This window comes from Pleurodeles waltl, chromosome 8 (genome assembly GCF_031143425.1).
Source record: "Pleurodeles waltl isolate 20211129_DDA chromosome 8, aPleWal1.hap1.20221129, whole genome shotgun sequence".
NCBI lineage: Eukaryota > Metazoa > Chordata > Amphibia > Caudata > Salamandridae > Pleurodeles > Pleurodeles waltl.
The window spans coordinates 1,481,852,358-1,481,865,376 of NC_090447.1; the positions used below are offsets into that span (position 1 = coordinate 1,481,852,358).

The 13,019-nt window shown below is 46.5% G+C and overlaps 1 protein-coding gene across 3 annotated transcripts in view; it reads left to right on the top strand.

Moving 5' to 3' along the window:
- Positions 1-13,019, top strand: part of GRAMD1C (GRAM domain containing 1C) — a 1,284,216-nt gene that overhangs the window by 520,022 nt on the left and 751,175 nt on the right. For all 3 annotated transcript variants that reach the window (XM_069202670.1, XM_069202671.1, XM_069202672.1), the window contains exon 6: positions 3,724-3,804. In XM_069202670.1, coding sequence (XP_069058771.1) covers positions 3,724-3,804 — 81 coding nt within the window. The remainder of the gene's footprint in view (positions 1-3,723; positions 3,805-13,019) is intronic.

The following is a 13,019-nucleotide window of genomic DNA, read 5'->3' on the forward strand; positions in this document are numbered from 1 at the left end:
GGTAAGTATTTGTTAGGTTCACAGGTAAGTAAACCACTTACAGGGTTCAAAGTTGGGTCCAAGGTAGCCCACCGTTGGGGGTTCAAGGCAACCCCAAAGTTATCAAACCAGCAGCAGGGCCGGTCAGGTGCAGAGGTCAAAGTGGTGCCCAAAACACATAGGCTTCAATGGAAATAGGGGTGTCCGGTTCCAGTCTGCCAGCAGGTAAGTACCCGCAACTTCGGAGGGCAGACCAGGGGGGTTTTGTAGGGCATCGGGGGGGACACAAACAGGCTCAGAAAGTACACCCTCAGCGGCACAGGGGCGGCCGGGTGCAGAGTGCAAAAAGGCGTCGGGTTTGCAATAGGATTCAATGGGGAGACCCGGGGGTCTCTTCAGTGATGCAGGCAGGCAAGGGGGGGGCTCCTCGGGGTAGCCACCACCTGGGCTAGGAAGAGGGCCGCCTGGGGGTCACTCCTGCACTGGAGTTAGGTTCCTTCAGGTCCTGGCGGCTGCGGGTGCAGTGCGTTTTCCAGGCGTCGGATTCCTTGAAGCAGGCAGTCGCGGTCAGGGGGAGCCTCTGGATTCCCTCTGCAGGCGTCGCTGTGGGGGCTCAGGGGGGTCAACTCTGGCTATTCACAGGCTCGCAGTCGCCGGGGAGTCCTCCCTGTAGTGTTAGTTTTTCACAGGTCGAGCTGGGGGCGTAGAGTGCAGAGTGGAAAGTCTCATGCTTCCGGCGGGAAACGTGTGGTCTTTAAAAGTTGCTTCTTTGTTGCAAAGTTGCAGTTTAGTTGAACAGGGCCGCTGTCCTCGGGAGCTTCTTGGTCCTTTTAGATGCTGGGTAGTCCTCTGAGGCTTCAGAGGTCGCTGGACCCTGGGGGACGCGTCGCTGTTGCAGTTTTTCTTGAAGTGGGGAGACAGGACGGTAGGGCTGGGGCCAAAGCAGTTGGTGTCTCCGTCTTCTCTGCAGGGCTTCAGGTCAGCAGCCCTTCTTCGTCTTCAGGTTGCAGGAATCTAGTTTCCTAGCTTCTGGGGAGCCCCTAAATACTGAATTTAGGGGTTTGTTTAGGTCTGGGAGGGCAGTAGCCAATGGCTACTGTCCTTGAGGGTGGCTACACCCTCTTTGTGCCTCCTCCCTGAGGGGAGGAGGGCACATCCCTATTCCTATTGGGGTAATCCTCTAAAATCAAGATGGAGGATTTCTAAAGGCAGGGGTCACCTCAGCTCAGGACACCTTAGGGGCTGACCTGACTGGTGGGTGACTCCTCCTTGTTTTTCTCATTATCTCTCCTGGACTTGCCGCCAAAAGTGGGGGCTGTGTCCAGGGGGTGGGCATCTCCACTAGCTGGAGTGCCCTGGGGCATTGTAACACGAAGCCTGAGCCTTTGAGGCTCACTGCTAGGTGTTACAGTTTCTGCAGGGGGGAGGTGTGAAGCACCTCCACCCAGAGCAGGCTTTTGTTTCTGTCCTCAGAGAGCACAAAGGCCCTCACCACATGGGGTCAGAAACCCGTCTCCCAGCAGCAGGCTGGCACAGACCAGTCAGTCCTGGACTGAACAATTGGGAAAAATAGAGGGGGCATCTCTAAGATGCCCTTTGTGTGCATTTTTTAATAAATCCAACACTGGCATCAGTGTGGGTTTATTATTCTGAGAAGTTTGATACCACACTTCCCAGTATTCAGTGTAGCCATTATGGAGCTGTGGAGTTCATTTTTGACAAACTCCCAGACCATATACTTAATATGGCCACAACTGTAGTTACAATGTCTAAGAATAGACTTAGACACTATAGGGGCATATTGCTCATGCAGCTATGCCCTCACCTGTGGTATAGTGCACCCTGCCTTAGGGCTGTAAGGCCTGCTAGAGGGGGTGACTTACCTATGCCACAGGCAGTATTTTGTGTGCATGGCATCCTGAGGGGGATGCCATGTCGACGTTACCTTTTTCTCCCCACCAACACACACATTCTGCAATGGCAGTGTGCATGTGTTAGGTGAGGGGTCCCTTAGGGTGGCACAACATATGCTGCAGCCCTTAGGGACCTTCCTTGATCACAGGGCCCTTGGTACCACTGGTACCTTTTACAAAGGACTTATCTGTGTGCCAGGGGTGTGCCAATTGTGGAAACAATGGTACATTTTAGGTGAGAGAACACTGGTGCTGGGGCCTGGTTAGCAGGGTCCCAGCACACTTCTCAGTCAAGTCAGCATCAGTATCAGGCAAAAAGTGGGGGGTAACTGCAACAGGGAGAAATTTCCTTACACGGGGTCCTTGGTGAGAGAGAGGATTAGCTGGGTGTCATCGGCGTATGAAACGATGTAGAGGTTGTGAGATCAGCCGATGTTTGCGAGCGGCGCCATGTAGACTTTAAAGAGGGTCGGGCTGAGGGACGATCCCTGGGGTATGGTGCAGACGATTTTGGTGGCTTCAGAGCGGAATAGAGGAAGGCGGACTCTCTGAGTTCTGCCGGTGAAGAAGGAGGTGATCCAGTCCAGGGCTCTGTTGCGAATCCCTGCGTTGTTGAGCCGTGTGCGTAGGGTGTGGTGGCAGATGGTGTAGAATGTGGCCGAGAGGTCCAGGAGGATGAGGGCCACGGTTTTGCTGTTGTTTGGTATGATCCTGATATCGTGGGTGGCAGTGATGAGGGTGGTTTCACTGCTGTGGTTGCTGCAGAATCCGGATTGGGAGGGGTGCAGAGTGTTGTTCTCCTCGAGGAAACGGGTCAGTTGTTTGTTGACAATTTTCTCTATGACTTTTCCCAGGAAGGGGAGCAGGGAGATAGGCCGGAAGTTTCTTGAGGTCCTCTGGGTCCGTCTTGGGTTTATTGAGGAGGGCGTTGATCTCGGCGTGTTTCCAGCTTTCCGTAAGGTGGCAGTCTCGAAGGAACTGTTAATCATCTTCTGGAGTTCAGGTGCGATGACGGAGCTTGCTTTGTTGAAGATATGGTGAGGGCAGGGGTCGGAAGTGGATGGTGTTCATGGTTTTGATGGTGTTATTGATGTGGGTCCAGGAGAGCAGGAGGCTGGTGGGCAGTGAGTCTGTGGTGTCGGTGGTTGACGGGGGGTCTGGGTATTGAAGCTGTCATGGATGTCTACGATCTTGCGGTAGAAGAAGGTAGCTAGGGAGTCGCAGAAGTAAAGTGATGGCTGGATGTCGTTGACGTTGGAGCCGGGGTTGGAGAGTTGCTTCACAATGTTGAAGAGCTCCTTCTAGCTGTGTGCGTTGTTGTCAATGTGTTTTTTGAAGGCGGTTCTTTTGGCGGTTCAGATGAGTTGGTGGTGTCAGCAGATGGCGTTCTTGAAGGCTGTGTGGTTGTCCCATGTCTGTTCTTGGTGCCACTTTTTCTAGAGTCTTCGGCATGTTTGCTTGGAATCTTGGAGGTCGGCTGTGAACCAGAAGGCCTTTCTGTCGCTGCGTCTGTTAGAGGGCGTCTTGATTGGGGCGAGAGTGCGTTTCATGCGTTTTTGTATTTACATTGTCAATAATATTCAATACACTTCACACACACATCTAACAAGAAGTTATACATTTGCTGGCTTCTGTTCTACTTCATAAAGGCTGCTGGTGAGTATCTGCTCCTAGTGGGCTTGTCACTCATAATTCATAACTTAAGTGTATTTGGCGGTAAACTGTCTGGGTAGTGTGTGACATAGTTGTTATTACTAGGATGGGTAATGTTTCGCTGCTCTGGTATTTAACAAAGGTGGGCATTACAACCCTTGCTTTTCCCTCTCCACAGTTTTTCTTCACGTCTTTTGCGGCCAGAGATAGAAGCTACCTGAGCATCTTTCGGATGTGGCAGAATGTGCTTCTTGACCAGGTAAGCTACATGCAAGGGTGGTTGAGGAGGAAACATTTAGAAAAATGTGTATGATCTAAGAAATGTGCCATTGACAAATTTTGCAAGATCTTATGATGTAATGCTTCGCTGTTCATTGTCATAATTTGGCCTGCAGTGGCCAGGACACATTTTCAAAATGTTAAGACAGTATTTATGTGCAGACCACCTAAGTATTCAGTGTGTGCGACCGTGAAAAGTTGTTTAAATGTAGTGGGAATTGGAAATGTAGTACATAAAGCTGTTTTGTCATTGGAGCCTGTCACAGTAATTACACAAATATCCATTACACATATTTTATTTCACAAGGTACAGAGGATGATTACATACCACCTTACATCTCCATCGCTTCCCACCAACCGCCCTCCTCAGAAGCCGCTTTTCCAGAATCATCTGATGGTTGCCAGGCATGAACCCTTCATGAGAAAAGGCACGAGCCCACAACTTCCCCCGCCTTATAAAGAACAACACTACACAATCCACACTATACAATTAACTAAATGACAAAGTTAGATAACAAAACATTCCTTAAGATAAACTAAAGGAAACAAATTAAACAATGCATTATACAGATATATATGAGAAAATGTAAAAAACAAATGCCAAAAATTAATTTACTAAATTCATATACACAGTCCTTCAACTATGTAGGTGGTTTCCTTGTCCTACCCTGTTCTTTTACATCAACATTAGATGATGCTGCCACCCGCTGTTGAATCGTCTCTTTACCCTTTAATGACTTTTCGTTTAGTTGTGTCTCACTTTTCTTTTTCCTCCAACATTTGATTATCAGAGCAATCATTAATAGTCAAATCTGGCAGAACACTTGTATCACCCAATTTTTCATCTTCATCAAACCATTCAAATGATTTGTTTTGAGTAACATCTCTCTATTCTTTAATATTACTCAAGGCCACATGTTTAAGGTTCCATACCTTGCGACTGCGCAATCGGACCACATTGTGTTACACTTCAACCACCTCTTCTGGTTCATAAAATTTACTGACCCCTTTTGTTACGAAACTAGGTTTCTTAATGCGGACCCAGTCCCTTACCTGAATGGACAATGGTTTAGTACTGTTTTTAATATCATAGTAATGTTTACTTTTAACATGCCCTTTACTTACATTTTTCCTTACGTTCTCAATAGACCATGGTTCCACGTATGTGCTATTCAGCCAGCCAGGACTGTACTTGGTTCTCAGGTTTCTACCCCTCATGATTAAGAAGGGAGAAACCCTGTTGCTTAATTTTTAGTAACCCTGTACACCCAAACTGCCTTTAGTACTTGAACTTCCCAATCTATATTTATCACAGCAGATTGTATGACTCCTTTCAGAACATGGTTAAATCTTTCCACCATACCATCTCCACTAGGATTATATAATGAGGTGTTTTTAAATCTACAACCTAGTTTTTTCACAATATTGAATGAAGACATGTGACTTACGTTGTACTCCATTATCACTTATTACCATGGATGGAATGACCTCAGATCTGAAAACCTCATCCATGAAACTTACTACTGAATAGGAGTCTGCATTACGTACAAATTTGACATCAGGCCACCTAGAAAATATTTCCATAATCACTATGATGTATATCTGTAGTGGTCCAACTGGACCCATCATATCAATTGCTATGGAATTCCACAAATTCTTCGGTCCAAGAGATTTGTCCTCTTTCAAACATTCCATGCATTCTCTTACAATACGTTCCATTTCTGAATCTATACCAGGCCACCAAGACAACTTTTTCATTTTCACAACAGCCTTGGCACCAAAATTACCTTCATGACATAGGTGGTCATTCTGACCCTGGCGGTCTTTGACCGCCAGGGCGGAGGACCGCGGGAGCACCGCCGACAGGCCGGCGGTGCTCCAATGGGGATTCCGACCGCGGCGGTAAAGCCGCGGTCGGACCGGCACCACTGGCGGGGTCCCGCCAGTGTACCGCGGCCCCATTGAATCCTCCGCGGCGGCGCAGCTTGCTGCACCGCCGCGGGGATTCCGACCCCCCCTACCGCCATCCAGATCCCGGCGGTCGGACCGCCGAGATCCGGATGGCGGTAGGGGGGGTCGCGGGGCCCCTGGGGGCCCCTGCAGTGCCCATGCCACTGGCATGGGCATTGCAGGGGCCCCCGTAAGAGGGCCCCTACATGTATTTCACTGTCTGCTGCGCAGACAGTGAAATACGCGACGGGTGCAACTGCACCCGTCGCACAGCTTCCACTCCGCCGGCTCGATTCCGAGCCGGCTTCATCGTGGAAGCCTCTTTCCCGCTGGGCTGGCTGGCGGTCTGAAGGCGACCGCCCGCCAGCCCAGCGGGAAAGTCAGAATTACCGCCGCGGTCTTTCGACCGCGGAACGGTAACCTGACGGCGGGACTTTGGCGGGCGGCCTCCGCCGCCCGCCAAGGTCAGAATGAGGGCCATAATGTCAAAATGTTGTTGCGAAGACTATGAGGAGGAACTATTCTCTCCCCCCTAATAACATTCTTCCCTCAAAGGAAAGCTCAGAACGTATTTCCCAGAAAGGTCTGACTGCGTCCAATAACCTCCTTTTACTAGGCCACTCATCTTCCACGTATCTCATTATCTGTTGTAATGTAGTGCAATTTTTATACTCCTGCTACGATTCCTCTTTATATATTGCTGGAACACCATTATCATGTATTAGTGCTGGTTGAAATTCATGCCAAACTCCATCTTCACTCTCCTCTAGTTGCACAGGCATTCTAGAGAGAAAATCTGCTACAACATTGTCTTTTCCTGGCATATATACAGTTTTGTAGATATACTCTTGCATGCAAATGGAAAGTCTGGCAATGCGAGCTGACAAAACTGTGGTTCCTGCTGTTGTTAATAATTTAACTAAAGGTTTGTGATCACAACAAATAGTAGCAGGCCCACCCCACACAAATGCTTGGAAGTGTTCCAGTGCCCATGCACATGCAAGTGCTTCTCTTTCAAAAGTAGGGTATCTTTCTTCCGATAGTGTCAACAACCTAGAAGCAAAAGCTATTATATTTTCTCTACCCTTATTTTTTGTGGCTGAGCATTGCCCCTAATCCTTTATTGCAGCATCAGTCGAGATTATACACTCCTCATCAGCATCAAAACCTCTTAATCTGGTAGCCTCAGTAATGCCCTCTTTTATGGTTGCAAAGTCATTATCACATTGCTGTGACCACTCACATTTTGTACCAGATTTAAGAAGTTGTCTGATAGAAAGACATTTCTCAACAAATCTGGGTATAAATTTAGTGCAATACTCTGCCATACCTAAAAAGGATCAGACATCATCTTTACTTTTAGGAGTGAGAGCATTCTTAATGGCTAATACTAATTTAGGTGCAGATCTGACCCCAAATTCATCAATTGTGTGACCTCGATAAGTTACATTTTTCTCTGCAAATTTGCATTTTGAGTATTCTACCTTAAACCCTTTAGACTCAAGAATAGATAGTACTTCATCCAACTTCGGATCATGTTCTTGCTTATTCTTACCAAAAATCAAAATGTAATCTTGGAAAGTTTTGACATTTCTCTCCTTGCTAAACAAATTGAACATCAACCGCTGAAAAACTGCTGCAGCTGATGCCAAACAGAAAGGCACATTGCGAAATTGGAAACATCCATCAGGGGTAATAAATGCTGTATATATTTCTGAGAGTCTGGAGTTAATGAGATTTGGTGATACGCAGAAGATAAATCAAAGGTGGAAAACCATGTTGCATCTTTAAGTAAAGCCACCATCTCATTAATTTTAGGTAAAGGAAATTTGTCAACGATTATGTTGTTATTGAAGTATCAGAGGTCAACACATAGGCGGTCATTCTGACCCTGGCGGTCAAAGACCGCCAGGGCGGAGGACCGCGGGAGCACCGTCGACAGGCCGGCGGTGCTCCAATGGGGATTCCGACCGCGGCGGTAAAGCCGCGGTCGGACCGGCACCACTGGCGGGCTCCCGCCAGTGTACCGCCGGATTCCGACCCCCCCTACCGCCATCCAGATCCCGGCGGTCCGACCGCCGGGATCCGGATGGCGGTAGGGGGGGTCGTGGGGCCCCTGGGGGCCCCTGCAGTGCCCATGCCACTGGCATGGGCATTGCAGGGGCCCCCGTAAGAGGGCCCCTAAATGTATTTCACTGTCTGCTGCGCAGACAGTGAAATACGCGACGGGTGCAACTGCACCCGTCGCACAGCTTCCACTCCGCCGGCTCGATTCCGAGCCGGCTTCATCGTGGAAGCCTCTTTCCCGCTGGGCTGGCGGGCGGCCTGAAGGCGACCGCCCGCCAGCCCAGCGGGAAAGTCAGAATTACCGCCGCGGTCTTTCGACCGCGGAACGGTAAGCTGACGGCGGGACTTTGGCGGGCGGCCTCCGCCGCCCGCCAAGGTCAGAATGAGGGCCATAATCTTGGTTTGCCATTACTTTAACCTGCTACTACCATTGGAGAGATCCACACCGACACCTCTACCCTTTCAATTACCCCTAACACCACTAACTTCTCCAGTCCCTATGAGACTTCATCTCTCATTGCTATAGGTACATTTCTACCTTTATGGACCTTTGGAATAGCTCCTTTTCTTAGATCAATTTTATGTTCAAAGCCCATAAGGTTACCCAGTCCTTGTTTGAATACACCAGGGAATGTTTTACATGTCCTGTCCCCCATTAAGATATTTTGGTCCACAACCTACACTTGTTCCTTGCTATTTGGGTCTAGAGCAATATACAAATCTTTTTTGGTCACGCCAACCTAGAACTGGTGGGCCACGTTTAGCCACATACAACTTACCACGTGACACTCTGGGCCTGATTCTAACTTTGGAGGACGGTGTTAAACCGTCCCAAAAGTGGCGGATATACCACCTACCGTATTACGAGTCCATTATATCCTATGGAACTCGTAATACGGTAGGTGGTATATCCGCCACTTTTGGGACGGTTTAACACCGTCCTCCAAAGTTAGAATCAGGCCCTCTGTGTTTAAACCTGAACATTAACCACCTGAATTCCAAAATTTCTGTTTTTCACCTCCATAACCTTCAGGATTAATGTCAGATGGAATCAGATATTCCCCAATCTTCCCCACAAATACCTTCTTCCAAGTTTCCTCGTTAATAATGGTGTAAGCAGATCCAGAATCAGCAAACATTTTTATATCCACCAAATGTTATACTTTTCTTCTTTTCACAACATTTTTACAAAGTGAACGCTAATACACAATTTTTGCATTTTTGGTTGATAGCAGGACACGTTTTACTGTAAGCAAGATATTCCTTACTGTCAAATCTATAACACCTAGCTTTTTCATGTACTTTAGTCCTGTCTCTGTGGGGTGATTCTTTGTTCTTAGTACTTTGCGATTTAACAATCCTTTTCACCGATTTAACCTCTCTATCATTTTCTTTCATAGCAAAAACGCTTTCCTCAGATAATTCTGCTTTCCTTATTATAGCCAGAATAGTGTCTAAAGGTGAATCTTTGTTGATCCATAACCTTTCTTGAATCGTAGACTTATTGGTGTGCATGACGATCTGATCCCTTATTAATTCCTCTTGTAAGTTGCCAAAATTACAATCACAGGCCAATTTTTGTAACTCCGCACATATTCATCAATAGTTTCAACTTTAGACTGCTTGCACTGGACAAATTTATACCTACTAATACCTATACATACTTTGGGCTGGAAATGTTTATCTAAATCCATAAGTGCCACAGTGAAAACACGTGTCACCTCCTGAAAGAGTTTTAGATATACAAGAAAACATTTTCAAACTCATAGTTCCCAAAGAATGTAAAAGAATCCTTTTCTTTTGTGCAGACGACATATTCCAGCCTCATCAACAGCTTCAATATAGTTTGTAAAATATTATCTCCATTCCCTCCACTTCAATGGCGGTGCAGAATGATTGTGGGGATTGATATTAAAAGTAGTGTTAGTATTGACTCTAATATCTTTAGAAGGAACAGTAATAAATTAAATCCACGTTCAATCTTCAAAATTGAATTTTAACAAGTGTTAATTGTAACATTTATTTTGTACGATGTGGTTTCAATAAAACCAGTGTTAATCATAACTTTATTTTTGTATGTGCAATGTGCTTTCCGAAGGAAAACTCAGCGTCAGTTGCTAAGCATCACTGAAAGAGTTGCATGAGCTGCAGAACCGGAAACAAAGTAACCAAGACATGCCCCAGAATGTCTTGTGTACCGCTCAAGGAGGTGGTGATGTGAGCGCTTACAGAAAGAGGTGACGCGCATGCGCCTCACCTGCTCACGCTGAAATTCATCTGACAGCTAGTTAAAAATGTCACGCACACAGGATGCAGCTCTGTACATAAAGATAAACTCAACTCAGACAACAGGTGGTGCAATCACTAACCGTGCAAGCTCTTTCCACTTTGAGTTTCGACTTGACATCTGCTACTCGACGCAGCATACGGTTCCACTTTTTTCCTATGAGGCTTCCGAGCATCAGCTCCGGCGACTTGACATCTGCAACTTCAACTAGACACAGTATACAGTTCCCTTTTTAGGGTTGAGCGCGCAAGCGCTCTGTCCCTGTTGCAATCTCTCTGTGGGCTTTTAACCACACCTACCGCACTCCCATCATTTTGGTTGGTTTGTGGGCTTGCCTTTTAAATTCGCTTGATTTCATTTGTGAAAGGCATGCATACGTCATGCCTTTTCCAGTGTTTAGCCCTCCCGGAGCGCACCTGCCAACTACTGAAAACATACGAGGCTCCATGTTTTCCGCATGGCTTCTGGACTATTTTTCCTATTTATTTCCTACGCAGCATGATCTCGCTGGGCGGTAAGGCGAAACCGGACCTGTCATTCTGTTCTGATTAGTCTCCTTTACGCTTATGGTATGACACTTTTAATTGGCTCCCTTATCTAAAACTGTATTACTTTTCATTTTCAGTTTATGTGGCAAGAAAAGTCCGGTTAGGTGTTTACAACGCTAATAGATCTAACTTGTTTTCTTTGTGTTCCAGCACGCCACAGGAGTGTGTATGTTTTAACTCACTCCGTCCTCCTTCTCCTGTTACCTCTTCCCTTCCCAACCACTTGATCACAACCCCAGACAGACTGCCATCACATTCAAACACTGCTTTATCTGGGTTTGTACGTAATGGCTGCTCATGTTTTTGAGCGTTTAACACTGTACACGTTTGTGAGTACATCACACCATGGTTCTCGTGTGTGGTAAAATCACACACAATATCTTACACATAAGGCTTGTTTGTTAGCATCTGCCACTAGTTTTCCAGGTTAATGAGCCCCTCTCACCTTACGCCTCTGTTTCTAAGCCTCTCTACATGAGGATTTCTATGTTTATGAGCAGATCCCACTGCACCAAGCACTACATACACAATGCTTTGTGTGTTTGTAAGTCTCCCACATACTTCGTTTGTCGTGCTTGTGAACATCTCATGCACCATTCTTTTGTGAATTTCATGTGCAGTGTACTCATCCGTAAGCTTTTCTAACACACAACCCTTACTGAGTTTGCAGGTTTCTGACTCGGACTCTTGTCTTCGTCTCAAACACCACATTTCTAAACATCACCTCCACCATTTTCTACTATATACTTCACTATGATCATTGTTTCTCCGCATTGCCACTCCACATCGTGCTTATCGTGTTCACCTGTATCTCACACATGCACTCATCCTAGGTTCTGGCACATTGCAAGCTTTTCGCGCGTTGAAGCATCTCGCACATGCAGTATGCGTCTCTACCTCACATACGAGGCTTCTTTTATAGGGGCCTCGCAACTTCGCTCCTCAGGCCTGTGTGCATCTTAATGTATTACTCAGCTTGCAGGCATGGGATAAAACCTCCTTCTGGTGTTCAAGTGAGACAATACCAAAACAACATTTTCTGGACTACAGACAATTCAAAATTAGCTAAAATGTCCTTGTGTGTGACCAGTCGAGTTTGTGTGCCACAGTAAAGGCAGTGACACAAGGAAAACTTATCTTGGTCCCATTCGAACACTGGATAAGCTGTGTTAAGGGGTTCTAACGCCTTGTTAGGAAATGTAGCGCTGTATACATGCATTTGTGAAACCCGAGGGCATTACAGGGTCATGATATGCTACTACCGATTATGTATTATCTATTTTATGGGTACATACTGCTCGCAAACGATTCTCGCCGCAGGTCATTAGAGTCGAACCTGCGTTGCATGCACACGCGCATGCGTATCGCAGCGAGACACTTTAGTATTTAGAAAAGGGCTCGGAGCCCTGTCAACTTCACGTCAGTGTTTTTTATTGGTTCGTGGGCTTGCCCAATAAAATCTGCTTGCTTTCATTAGTCGAAGGCACATATACGTCATGCCTTTTCCGGTAGCTAGCCCTCCTCGAGCGCAGCGACCAAGTGCAGAAAACATGCGAGGCTCGCTGTTTTCCATCGAGCTCGTGGACTTCTTTTTCTCTAGTTTACGAGCGCGATCTTGCTTGGCAGAAGTAGAGCACTTTACATAGTTAATTTCACTTTTTCGGGTTATGTACATAAATGCACTTTTGCCCGATAGTTGAAAAGTCGGGTTAAGAGTCTACAACATGATCAGCTCTAACATGAGCAAACACAAGACCCGTTGCATTGTAAATGCTTGTTTTTCAGTAGTGTTTCAGGCCTAGGGTGACCACCCGTCCTTAAATTTCATGGACTGCCCGTAATTTCGCCCTGCCCCCTGTCCGTGATGAAAGGCTTAACGGACAGCATTTGTCCATAATATTAGCCTTACACCAAAAGGACAACGGAGGCAGGGCGAAATTACGGGCGGATCAGTTTGCCCAGCTGGGTTGAAAGGCAGGGAGTCTCCTGTGCTCTGAGGGACGGAGGGGCAGACAGATAAGGAAAGGCCTTCTTGCCAGGGTGTCTCCTTCCCTAAAGAAATGCAAATGTGGGCAACTGGTAAATCTGCAAATGCAAAGGGGCTTGAAAACCTGCATTGACTTTAATTCAAGGAGTCACTTGAAGCTTTCTAATGGCAAAGATATTTTCTTTAAGAAAGGTACTGTAATTGTGTTCCAAGTTGAGCTGAGGAGTGTGTGGTTTTAATGGAGTGTTATAAAAATTGTTAGTACTAGGTATAAGATGTATATTATTCAAATCTGTATTTGAGAAGCACTTTTTTTATTTAACCGAAATGTATTTGCACATTTTGTAGCAGCCTAT